Source organism: Lissotriton vulgaris, chromosome 8 (genome assembly GCF_964263255.1).
Source record: "Lissotriton vulgaris chromosome 8, aLisVul1.2, whole genome shotgun sequence".
NCBI lineage: Eukaryota > Metazoa > Chordata > Amphibia > Caudata > Salamandridae > Lissotriton > Lissotriton vulgaris.
In genome coordinates, this window is record NC_141696.1 from 1,511,714,042 (window position 1) to 1,511,727,875 (window position 13,834).

The 13,834-nt window shown below is 47.4% G+C and overlaps 1 protein-coding gene across 1 annotated transcript in view; it reads left to right on the forward strand.

Moving 5' to 3' along the window:
* Nucleotides 1-1,948: 1,948 nt before the first annotated feature.
* LRRC58 (leucine rich repeat containing 58) overlaps nucleotides 1,949-13,834 on the forward strand; it is a 50,764-nt gene continuing 38,878 nt past the window's right edge. The window contains exon 1 of the mRNA XM_086935630.1: nucleotides 1,949-3,023. Within this exon, the coding sequence (XP_086791756.1) occupies nucleotides 2,410-3,023 (614 nt within the window). The 5' untranslated portion in view covers nucleotides 1,949-2,409. The remainder of the gene's footprint in view (nucleotides 3,024-13,834) is intronic.

Here is a 13,834-nt window from a genome sequence, read left to right on the forward strand (position 1 = left end):
ATTTTGGGAGTGTCCCGGATGGCAGGCAAATGGCGGTGCTGGTGGAAAGCCATTTGAAATTGCTCGTAGTGGAGTTAGTATCCTCGACGGCATTTGAACACCTTCAGCCGGAACTGGAGAAGAACTTTGCCCTGATGGGACTGCCGGTGGAACTCCGAAGGAACAATGCACCACCGTTCCAGGGACAAGAGTTTCAAGAATTCCTCGAGCAGTATGGCATAAGGTATCGGAAAATAACGCCTCAGTGGCCGCAAGCTAATGGTGATCTGGAGCGCTTTGAGGACCTTAAACAAAGCCTTGAGGATTGGGGTGGCTCAGAGCGCCAATTTGGAAACCTGCCTACACCAGTTTCTGAGGACCTACCGTCAAACGCCTCATTGCACGACCAAATGTGCGCCCCATGATCTCCTACTAAAACGAGCTGTGTGTGACGGCATATCAAGCAGCGAAGCCTGGACCCTGCCATTCTGGATGTGGAGCAGTCTCAGGCCCGCCGACAAAAGAACATTGACCGGGCCAGCAAGAAAGGAGGGGCCCGGCTGACTGATATCCAGGTAGGAGACTATGTGGTGGGAAAAGACAGACACCCAGGGTCTAAGTTTCGCACACCGTTTGAGCATGATCCGTGGAAGGTGGTGGAAATCCAGGGGATGCTCGTAGTGGCTGAAAAAGGGAACCAGCGCATAGCCCGCAACATGTCCTGGTTTAACCACATCTGTGCTGCCACGATTTACCGCCGGTGCTGGGCCCTAATGAAAACGGGCGTGGTCATGACGGAACGGTTCCGTCATCAGCACAGCCCGACCGATGCTCATGACGGAACCGTTCCGTCATCAGCATCGAAAGGGTTAAGAAAGTTCCAAGACCTAGCTAGGCCGCACTGGAGCCTGAGATAGGCATGTGGGAAGAGGAGGAAGCAGATGTGGCTGAGGAAACAAGCCAGACCCTGGAAGGAGAATGACCGAGTGGGGTGGCCGAGCAAAGTGGGCCTGCCCCTAGCCACCATAGTAACCAACCGGGTGCCGAAAGTGAATTAGATCGAGGCCGACACCATTGCTATGAGCTACGCAACAACCCAGCACCGAGCCCTCGGCTGAGGGACTTTGTGTGTTAAGGTTTCCCGGCGGTAGCTTGACCAGGGAGGTGCCCGCTAGCAAGTATCTGAGCTGTTCTTGGGAAGTCGTAGGACTGATGACATTTTGTTGGTGTGAACTTTATTAGTATTTTCAAATTCCGAGGTTGGATGGGATGTGGTGAGCCACCCGGCCACTACAATACATTGTTTGCACGCAACTCCCTGGGCCGGGGGAGTATTTAATAAAGGGTGACGTTGGTGCACGTGATCGTCGGCACGAACGGAGCACACGAGTAGTAGTCTCTTATTGCCGCCCTGCTGTTGTAGAATACCCCCCCCCCCCCCAAACACCAACGAAGTAAGGTGCAGCCTTGGCGGTGTGCACTCGGGAGTAGTCCCTCTACCCTACTGCACCTGAGTCCTCCTCAGACGGTGGGGTACCACAATGATGAAAAACCCTCCTATTTAAATCAAAAAGAAGACGAGACAAGAGAAATAGGGTAATGTTAACCAGATTTAAAGATTATGATTAGATAAGTAAGGAGTAAAAGATAACCATAATAAACGGAACTTAGTATGTACCAAAGTAACAATAAAGTAATAAAACACACTTTAAAATGATGTGAGCGCACATAATGAAACATACAGCAACTTCCAATGATGGTGTACAGTTTTCCAAGATGTTAGAAAATGCAACTTCGGTGAACAGCCAGGACATGCTGTTCTTTTCCGTGCAGAAATCCGCCGAGCGTGACCGGGCCAGAGTACAGCCAGAACCCGCCGCGTCATTGTGATGCACACAGTGTCCTCTGCGAACCCTGCAGCGCTCCGGGACGGGATGATGACTCAGCAAAATGCGGGGGTTGGACTCACCCCTTCTGACGTGACAAAGGGAACAAGCGGGTGGACATCCAATTATGGGATGGTGAGGCCCGGTAAGCTGTATAATACGTAATGCATTTTCGACACACTACTCTACCTCCGGATGCTGCTTGCACGGAACAACCGACATTCTCGAGTTATATTATACTCCATGCAGTTTCCGGGGTTGGAAAGTTGTATAAGTTGCTCATTAACTAACGACATAGAAATGGGACAATCAAAGAAGAGTGCTGGCAAATCGAGAGGCACAAAAACATATTGCAACCACCAATGACAAGTGTCATTGACTGTTAGCTAACATCGACCACCAATGGGAGACGGCGTGGAATGAAGGGCCGACTGCAGCCACCAATGGGCGCACAAGCGTAAACACAGAGCATTGTACTATGGTCCTGCAGCTGAGAGGGCATAGACACTGAAGAGAGACTAACAGTCCCGTCCTGTTACCGGCCATGGAGGATCCCGAGAGCGGCGCTCCCGGAGAGTCACCGGAGCAGGACCCCGAGGGGGCCCCGGCAGAGGGAGAACAAGACTCCAACGAGGTCTTTGAGGAGGAGAACTCTGGAGCCGAGGCGGCGCGGCTCCCTACGGGTGTCTCTGAGGAGCCGGAAGACGGGGGCCCCGAGTCCTCGGAGGGGCCGGTACTGGACTTTTCTCGCCTCGGCCTGCGGACGCTGTCCTCGGATCTCCTGGGCCCCGTGGAGAGGCGGCGGGCCCTGCGGCGGCTGCTGCTTCCCTATAACCGGCTCCCGGCGCTGCCCCCGGCAGTGGGCGGGCTGCGGGAACTGCGGCTGCTGGACGTGAGCGGGAACGCGCTGTCCCTGCTGGGCCCCGAGCTGCTGGGCCTGCCGCACCTCCGCACCCTGCTGGCCAAGAACAACCGGCTGCACGAAGGCTCGCTGCCCAAGGAGCTGGGCCGCCTGCAGCGCCTGGAAGTGCTTAACCTGAGCGGCAACCGCTTCACCTGCATCCCGGGCTCCCTGCTCCAGCTGCGGGGGCTGCGCTCCCTGAGCCTCGGAGGCAACCGGCTGAAGAGCATCCCGGTCGAGATCGAGGCGCTGATCAGGTACCGGGGAGGGGGGGGGGGGGGGGGGGGGAGAGATCATGTGATGGTGAACATGCATCTCAACTTGGAGACAGGCCCTGATTTGAGCAGTTACTTGGGGAACAGGTGATCATAGGAGTATATGTAGAGTCCCTTTGTGGACATAGGTGGTAGTGAGGAGTGTGCAAAGGGCACCCCAGAGAGCACAAGTGGCAGGGAGAAGTGTGTGAAGCAGGGCTCGCCAAACCTGAAAAATGGTACTAGTCTTTCAGGTCTAGTACCTTGAAAAATCTCCTCGACCGAACAGTAACTTACTTGACCTCCGTCTCTGAAAGCGGAGCAAATGTGACAAGATAACAAGATTTAAAGGCATCTTTATTTGCTCATTTGCTTTGTGAGCAATAAGAAGGCCTTTAAATCTGGTTATCTTGTCACATTTGCTCCGTTTTAAGGATAAAAGTTAGTATGTTTTCCTACTCGCCAGTAGGACCTAAAAATAGCTCGACCTCACAAAATTTACCTTGCAAATGCGAGCGGTCGAGTGGATTTGTCAAGCCTATGAAGGGCATCCCAGGGGGAACAAGTGGTAGGGAGGAGTGTGTGAAGGGCACACAGTGAGACACAGATGCATCTGAAGAGCATCTTGACCTGAAGAGAGAGACCCTGAGCAGATATGGGTGGGGTACAAGTGGTAGTAAAGAGTGTCTGAAGAGCATCCTGGACGGAAAAAAAGGCTTTGAGTGGGTACAGGGGGCCAATGTTTTCCACCCGCAAATAATGCTTTATGCACCGCAGTACAAATTAGTACTACATCACCCATCACTCATATCGCCGCTGTAATCGCGCAAACTGAATACGTCATTAAAGAAACCCCGGCGGCTTTCGGAGATCGGGCATTAGCTGCCCGCAGCCTTCGCTAAAGCAACCGAGAGATTCACGGAGACGCCGTCCATTTCAGGTAGGAGGATAAGCGGCACGATTGAGGCTTTGAAGTTAGCTAAGTCCCGAGTGATGGCCATGTTATTTACGGGCTCGTCTTTGTTAAAGCATTAAGAAACTGCAGACGGTATCATAAAGATGTTAATCATAAACCCTAGGCTGTAGGGATTCAGTAGAACCTGGTCAAGCCCTGTGATCTTTTATTAGGTCGAAGCCTACCAGATAGCGCAACAGTCTGGATTGATAATGACATCTTGGGCATTCAGAAAGCTTACCTTGGAACACTTTTAACCCGTTTCTTACCACTGGCTTTGTGGCTTGTAACTCCTTTTTCTGACTTTCTATTTGCTGCCTTTATTTGCTCAAGGCTCTCCAGCTGGAGTTCGTCCTCCAGTTGCCCAAACCCTGTTTCCTGTATTCCTCCATGCACTTGCTTTCTGTAAACAGGCCCTTGAATCTTGATCTTATCTGGTCACATTTGCTGTGCATTTAAAGACAGAGGTCAACTGTCAAGCTCCGTCTTCAGACGGAGCTTAGCGTCTACTTTTGTTTTTCTGACTTCAAAGTGGAAGAATTTATGTGGCAGTACTGCTGAGTATCCATGTAAGAGGAGATGGTTTAAAAGGTTTCGTATTTTTACCACACCAAAAAACTTCTGATGTTCGGAATATATCAGAATTAGTACAAATAAAGCTCTTTTCTGTGTAATTCTCAAGTATGGTGGAAACAAATATTTGAATAGGATCAAAACCCGTCAGTTCACTATGTGATGACATTTACACACATTATCATTTGTGTCCATTAAAACCGTTTTTCAGTGCAAATGTAACGGTGATTTCAATTGAAAATGTGTTGTCTGTTATGGCCATGCGCTACACCATGCATATTTCACTCCATGCCACACCATATGACTCCACGCCACGCACTCCTCGACACACATAGCTCCACTCTACACCTCCACAATCCAACCTACACCAGTGTATCCCACCCTGCTGCAATCTACCCCAGTCCAATCCAACTCTCTCTACTCCAAACTACCTCATTCCTATCCACCCACTCTACCCCACTCTGTACCCTTCTCCAATCTACTCCACCCACCCTCCAACCCACACTTCCCCATCTCCACTGTTCCCAATCTACCCCAAAATATTCCACTCCACTCTTCAGTCTACTCCACTCCAATGTACTACAATCCACCCCAAACTACCCCACTCCATCCTACCCTACTATAATTCACCAAATCTACCCCACTCTGATCTGTCTGACTCCACTCTGCCCAAATCTACCCACCCCCAATCTACCCCAATATTTCCCACTCCACTCCCCATTCTACTCTACCCCAATCCACTCTACCCCACCCAACTAATGTTTTGCCATGCTGAACAGCAGCCACACTGGTGTACATAATGGATAAAACCCATCAAAGCTAAATCCATTAGCTCTAGCATAGGCGGGAGCCATTGGTTTGTTATACCACCATGTGTATTGGGCAATGCTCGTGTGTACAGTGAGCTTGCATGCTTATTTTGGACTCCTTCTTGGAAGATATCGTAGCACTCTGGGATTTCAGCCAAATAGCTCGTGTTCCTGTATTCCTGGAATTTACTGATATGTGTTTGCCAGGTGTTCCTCCCGGCTCTCATTTACTTGAACGTTTGAATTAGTGACAAAGTCTGTTGCTGATAGGCAGGTTTGTCAAACGAACTTTGTTAGTGTAGTGTAAGTACGAGGCTCACGGAATTCTTCCAAATATTTGGGGAATATGTTAGTATCGGCCATGTTTTGTTAATGTGTTGTGCCACTTCCAGAATGTCTGCCCACACTACAATCCTAGGACTTCGGCGGCATACTGTCTTTCATGAATTCTACTAAATGCGAAATAGTGGTTCTGCCACTCTTAAAAATCAAAATCACCTTTTTTGCATTTGTGTCTCTCCAAATGGATGAGAGCAGTCAACAAATGAAAAAAACAAACGAGAAAACAAAATGTACATTATGTCCAAACCTAAAACGCGCAAAACATTTCTTATATTCCACTATATATTTTTTATCCGTTTTTGGAAAAATCAGTGTAAACTTATTGCAATACATATATTAACATACAGTCAGAACAGTTCTTTTGAACTAACTTTTAAGACTTAGATGTGCACAGACATTTAAAATATTTACATGTGACAAAACATTCCACAAAATACATGGACGTATACTAGATGGAAAAATTATATTTAAACACAGTGCTAACATTTTAAAGAAGAAAAATATCTGCCCAGTAAGAGATTAATCCACTTACTAGTTTTAGTGTCCTGAGTGATCATCAACACTTGATAATAAAGTGTCGACGTTTCGACCCCTGAAAAAAGTGCGAAATTATAACCGTCTTGGTGGGGTCTTCCTCGGGACTAACTGGAAGATCTGTGTGTAGCCTGTATGGGGCTTCCACCCTGTCATCTATTTGTGTCACTGTAGTCCTAATCACGTGCTGTGAGTGATCTGTTCACTTCAGATTATAAAATGGTGCGCCATTCCTCCGGCGTCAGGTGCGCAGGGCTTCATGTGGATTTCTTTGCAATAATGGGCCTTCTATGAACTTCAAAGGCTCATTATTCGCCTTTTGAAACTTGAAAAACAATGTTCTCTTTGGAATCAGAGCGACGGGCAGCCCTCGTTCTCTGTGTCCCGTTGGTAAAATGAATTCTAGGCAACAGCTGAGCAGGCAGATCGCATGGAGGGTTAAAATACAGGAGATTTTCTTAAATACAGGCATATTTTAACATCTATTTGTAGTATGATGCTAATATGTACCTGTGAGTGTAGTCTCTTGTAATACATGGCTGCTTAGTTTGCTAAAACACGACCGGCATCCATGTTTGGGTGCACGTCGGATAGTTATATAAATGTAGAAATATACCATTTTACAGCTACATTTATTCTTTGAATACATAAAATAAATATAGATAAATACCAATAAGACTGTCAAAAAATAAATATGGATGAATACAGACGGAAATGTTAAAAAAATTAATACCATAAAACCGGGAGCCCTAATTATATGTTACTCCATTGAAGAGGTAAATCTTAAGTCTCGATTGGCCTCTTCTGAGTCCGCCTTCATATTTGATGACGTTATATCGTTAAAATAAATGGTTTTTGTGGACACGATACAGATTGAATTTTTTGATAGTGTGGCCCTGACTAAACCCAGAGGGTAAGAATGAGAGGTTTTGTGACATTAAGCAAGATTAGGTGCGAGAGGGAATGTGCATAATCAACGCTTTGCATCAAGTGAGAGATTAAAAATGACCGTATTTGGCGTGTGACTGTGCGCTTGACTGGGAATTCTGCAAATCTGAGTATATGTTGGCAACAGCTAACGGCCACATTTCAGCCGGGATATTACCCAGCAACAGTGGTTCTGCTTTCACTGACTTTTCAAGCTTAGTGATGATCCGTTACGTTGGCATCCACTTACCTGGGGATCACTGTTGAATGTGGGTGATCTCCAGCCTGGTCTCTAAATGCCTGCCACCATCTGATTTTCCGACTACAACTAAGAAATGGAGCTGCATAGCGAGAGGTTTCCTTATTTGCCCCTTACACCTCCTTCCTCCCCGGTCCGCACTAGCAGAGTACAAAAGGCTTGGGGGCAGATTTAAAAGCCCCTTGCACCTTCTTGTGCTGCCATTACGTAATTTTTTTTACGCAACGGCGGCGCAAACAATGCAGCCTATTTACAATGTGACGCATCTAGGGAGATGTGTCACGTTGTAAAGCCCTGTGTCACATTATACCTGTGTTAGGTATAATGTATGCAGTGTGGTCGTTCACACGCAGGAAGGCCTCGTAAAAGTGACACAGTGAAATCTACAAGATTTTACTGCGTCACTTTTAGGGCACCACTGCATCAAAACCTTACACCTGCTTGGAGCAGGCATAAGGAGTGATTCAGTACAGTAAGTATAGGCCTCAAAATAAATTTCTGGAGTTGCATCGTGCTTGCGATACCACTTTGAGCAATGCGTGACTTTTGAGCCAACAGATCTGTTAATCCTTGCGCCATGGAGCACTGTATTGTAAATACAGCGCATCCATGGTGGCGCAAGGATATTTGACGTAGGCGCGAGTAAACAGACGCATCTATGGAGATGTGTCAGTTCCTTGTTAATCTGCCCCTTAGACTTCCAAAATGCCTCCTAACCTGTCCTCTCGCAGGCAATAAAAAAAACCCGCTATCACTCATCCAGCAGCACGGTGACATATGATAACATGCATCGGGACAAAGTCAAAGACAAGTCTGCTGTATTGTTCACAATGGGTGTTTGACAACACGCAACTAATGGCTTTCAGTAGGCAAGACCCAAAACAGGTTTCTATTCCTGTCCAAAGTACAGCTGCCTACTACAAAGCACCCTTTCTTCTTCAAACTATGCAGCCGTTTTTTTTAATCTCAAATTTTTTACTGCAAGAATATGACTGACACCTTTTGAGGATGTCGTGTTTTATTATTTTTTTAATTTGTAATGCTTTTGCTTGCAATAGAAATTAGAAACAAAATTAAACATCACATCAGCTCGCAGAGAACAGACCTATTGACATTCTCATTTGCTATTTCCAGAGGCCTGGCATCATGCCCCCGGAGCCAGTACAAGCTGCCCGCAATTTGGGTTTCCAATTTGATACAGCTTTATCCTGTAAAACACAAATCAACAAAGTTTCGCCATCCTGCTTTGGAAAGCTCCGAATGATTAAAAAAAATCGTTCCCTTCCTCCCACTCTATTCACGGAGGACAGTGGTTCATGCCCTAATTACGTCCCACTTGGACTACGCAAATAGTCTGTATGTGGGAGCCCCGGCGTATAACATTAACCGTCTTCAGACAGTGAAGAATTTCGCGGCCAGGCTGATTTGTAATATTCCTTATCGCCACTCCATTACACCTTATTTGGCTAAACTGCACTGGCTCCCAGTGAATTAACGCATACAGTTCAAGGCTCTGGTCTTTGCCTTTAGGGCTCTCAACGGACAAGGTCCTGCATACTTGAGGCATGGACTTAAAATTACACAGTCGGCACGTGACCTCAGATCAAATCATCTTCGCCTGATGCATGCCCCACGTTTTTGTCTTGCACGCACTGGAGGCCGGGCCTTTGCTGTGGTCACAGCCAAACTTTGGAATCGACTACCGATGGATCTTAGATTCATTACATCTGCGCCTCTGTTTCGGAGGAAACTTAAGACCTGGTTCTTCTCCATGATCTAGCTCTCACCGATTCCCTCTGGTTGCCGGTCGTCTGCAGCACCGGGACACCCCCGTTGGGGGTAGCCGCGCGCTTTACAAGCTTCTAAAATAAATAAATAATGCTTAGCTGTGTAGGAACGTCGTTGTCTCGGAGTCTCTTGGACACTGGGTGCAGATTTCTCCACTCCATCCTTCCCTATCCAGACATAACCGTCTGGGACAGGCTTCAGATTGTTTCTGGGCCCTGAGTTATTGTGCTCTCAAGTTTGGTCACAGTCAGACTCTCATCTTGTCAAATCTCAGCTTCTTCATCCCAGGAGCCTCTGATGTGGTCTCGGCAGCCCAAACTCATTGTTATCTTTTTTATTCCCAGGATTCAGAGGTCTATTCTAAGTATGCATGCAAAATGTTTATCCATCACACCATTCTCAGTGTCTAATGTAACCGTTCTTTCTCTTGCTGTGTTTAAAGTGTGGCCAGCAGTTAAGCTGCTCTTTTTTTGTGGGAGAATGCTGCTGCTTTGCTTCGTAGGCTTTTAAAGCCAGCATTCAGGACTCTTGTCTTTGAGATATCTCCATGTAGGCTTGAGGTGGACCCGTCTCTATGCTCTATTCTTATACCAGCAGGGGATGTGAAGACATGTCACTCTTTCTATACTGAAAGAACAGATTAAAAAAGTTGAACGCACGTTTTTTAAAGCAAAGATTAAAACTGAATGAAAAAGACAACATTGATAGATTTGCGTGGCTGGTGTCCCAGTCCTCCCACTGCTGGGAATCGGCTGGGGAGAGTTGTCTGTGTGGAGAAGGGAGAGCTTTCCAGAGCTGTGCCAATGGATATTGTGTCCCCTGGCATCGTCCATGCGTGTCTGATCCTGGCATGCCCATGAAATGATGGCAGCTCAAGGGGGTTCTTTTGTTTGCACTCTCGCTGTAGCCTGCCCAATCTGAAGAACTGCCAAGTGAGAAGCATTGTCTGCAGTGGTCCACGCCGTTCTTTGAATTGGTTGCATGTGTGGTTCCTTCAGCGCTTCAGTTAATATTGAGGACTTTATTTATCTCAGTGGTGGGGGCGAACCGCCCCACTGATCGTTTGGAAACATTACACTATTCTGGTCTGTGATTGGCGACCTGGCGGGAGAGTACCTGCGACTCTGAATCACAAGTGGATCACTCCGGGACAAATTGCATAATGCAACATTTTTTGTCTTTTTTTCATTCAGTTGCCTAAGCAGCAAACGCTGCGAGTGCTGAAGGACTTGTGCACTGCTTAGGTCTCCATTGCAGTGTCATATCCCGGGTAACCTCTTTGTCTTTCCTTAACTAGAACAATGGTCTTTGATGGCCTGGGCGATGTGACACAGTGCCCATTCTCCTGCAAGCCTTGTCTGCCCATGCAACCCTTCCACTTGACCCCAGCAAGCAGTTGCAGCCTATTGAGATTTAGTTTGCTCTGCTGTTGCTTGCAGTGCATCGTGGTCATTGCTGCCTCTTACTAGTAAAATTCATATCTACTTATAACAATTGTTCAATAGTATTACAGCCAACATTTGTCTCTGTTGCCCTGCCCATGTTTGGTGGAAGAGATCCTGCTGGACTTTAGCACTGCTTGCCATTTTCTTAATTTCTAAGATTCATATACTGTTGCTTAATTTTACCAAGTTGGCTGCTCATTGGCAGTTGTTTATTAGCTGGAGGCAGAATGAAATATTATCAGAAAAGCAATGTTGTGGTTACGTTGTTGATATTAAAAGCATATCTGCATTAAGAACTGCTTTCCTTGGCAAGCAGTAAAAGTGACCAAAAGGCATGTGTCCACGGTTCGGATTGGCATCCTCTGTTGAAAGCCTGCGACATTCGTGTCCTTGTCCTTTCCTGACGGAGGTAGTCTTTTAGGTGCCATCCAGTGGAATCCTCTCCTTGAAGATCCAGGCACATCAACATCCATCCACACCCCTTCATGTCCTGGAAGCAGCAGCCCTGTCTCTCTGATATTAAAATGATCAGACACCCATCTGGCATGAAGAAGCTGGATCTGTGGAGATTACGGGTTATTATTTAAACGGTGGTAGCTATATCAAAAAAGAGCTTCCTTTGGTTAGAAGCTCATACTCTTATTCAGTTTAACATTATATGCACCTTCTTAAAAATTGTGCTATATTTTCTCTTCATGCAAGGCGATTAGCTGATACTAAGTGACACCCAGCAGGCGCCAGATTTTAAGTCTTTCATGCAGTGTTGGATTGCAATGTTTGTGCGACTGCGTAACTCTTATCCCAAGCAGCCCAAGTTTGAGGTTATTAACCCCTTCGACGGTTGAGCTGTGCTTATGACGAGCTGAGCTCGTCATGAATAAAGGGAACTCTGTGATTCCAGCATCGGGAGGGGGAACCTCTAGCAGCCAAGGTGTTAATCTGCAGAACTCCATGAAAAGGGAGGTATAAGAGCTCCATGGAAAGGAGTCGCCAAGAAAACTGCACTAGCAGTTTATAGCCACTTCAGGGGGTCTGGAACTAGTTGAGGAGTGCAGCCACACTGTGTGATATGTATTCTTCTCCTTTGTTTATGAGCAGTTGGCTTTACCCTGCCCCCACTGTTTATGATGTCCCTTTTATCTGCTGGCCACTCTGGTGCTCATGATGCATCATAGAGCGAAGAGACACTAGAACGGATTCCACTCTGGTGCTCCTGATGTATCATAGAGCGAAGACACTCTAGCACAGCTTCCACTCTGGTGCTCTTGATGCATCCTAGAGCGAAGACCCTCTAGCACAGATTCCATTCTGGTGCTCCTGATGCATCCTAGAGCGAAGAGAAACTAGCATAGATTCCTCTGGTACTCCTGATGCATCATGGAGCAAAGACACTAGCACAGATTCCATTCTGGTGCGCCTCCTGATGCATCGTATAGCGAAGACACTCTAGCACAGCTTCCAGTCTGGTGCTCTTGATGCATCATAGGTTGAAGACACTCTAGCACAGCTTCCACTCTGATGCTCTTGATACAACATAGGTTTAAGACACTCTACCACAGATTCCCATCTAGTGCTCTTGATGCATCGTAGAGCGAAGACACTCTAGCACAGATTCCACTCTGGTGCTCTTGATGCAACTCTAGACCAGCTTCCACTCTGGTTCTCTTGATGCATCGTAGAGCGATGACACTCTAGCATGGATTCTACTCTGGTGCTCTTGATGCATCATAGGTTGAAGACACTCTAGTACAGATTCCCCTCTGCTGCCCTTGATGCATCGTAGAACGAAGCCACTCTAGCACAGATTCCACTCTGGTACTCTTGATTGCTCATAGGTTGAAGACACTCTAGTACAGATTCCCCTCTGCTGCCCTTGATGTATCATAGGTTGAAGACACTCTAGCACAGCTTCCACTCTGGTACTCTTGATTGCTCATAGGTTGAAGACACTCTAGCACAGCTTCCACTCTGGTGCTCTTGATGCATCGTAGAGCGAAGACACTCTAGCACAGCTTCCACTCTGGTGCTCTTGATGCAACTCTAGACCAGCTTCCACTCTGGTGCTCTTGATGCATCGTAGAGCGATGACACTCTAGCACGGAATCTACTCTGGTGCGCCTCCTGATGCATCGTAGAGGGAAGACACTCTAGCACAGATTCCACTCTGGTGCTCTTGATGCATCATAGGCTGAAGACACTCTAGTACAGATTCCCCTCTGCTGCCCTTGATGCATCGTAGAACGAAGCCACTCTAGCACAGATTCCACTCTGGTACTCCTGATGTATCATAGGTTGAAGACACTCTAGCACAGCTTCCACTCTGGTACTCTTGATTGCTCATAGGTTGAAGACACTCTAGCACAGCTTCCACTCTGGTGCTCTTGATGCATCGTAGAGCGAAGACACTCTAGCACAGCTTCCACTCTGGTGCTCTTGATGCAACTCTAGACCAGCTTCCACTCTGGTGCTCTTGATGCATCGTAGAGCGATGACACTCTAGCACGGAATCTACTCTGGTGCGCCTCCTGATGCATCGTAGAGGGAAGACACTCTAGCACAGATTCCACTCTGGTGCTCTTGATGCATCATAGGCTGAAGACACTCTAGCACAGCTTCCACTCTGATGCTCTTGATGCAACATAGGTTGAAGACACTCTAGCACAGATTCCACTCTGGTGCTTTTGATGCATCGTAGAGCGAAGACACTCTAGCACAGCTTCCACTCTGGTGCTCTTGATGCATCGTAGAGCGAAGACACTCTAGCACATCTTCCACTCTGGTGCTCTTGATGCAACTCTAGGCTAGCTTACACTCTGGTGCTCTTGATGCATCGTAGAGCGAAGACACTCTAGCACAGCTTCCAGTCTGGTGTTCCTGATGAAAACACTCTAGCACAGATTCCACTCTGAAGACACTCTAGCACAGATTCCACTCTGGTGCTCTTGATAGGTAGAGTGGTGTGGCTCACTGGTTAGAGGCGGCAGACCCGGAAGCAGAGGTCGACCTGGGACCAGGGTTCGATTCCTGACGCGGCAGGGTCTTGGGCCATGGTCAGCGGACTCGATAATTCTCGCCTCGGTGCCTACTCCAACCATGGGTCCCACTCAGCAACTCTGGGCAATAGCTTGCTTAATCTCTACTAACGGCCCCATCAGCGCCGGGGATGCTTGTCTTCACCTTGG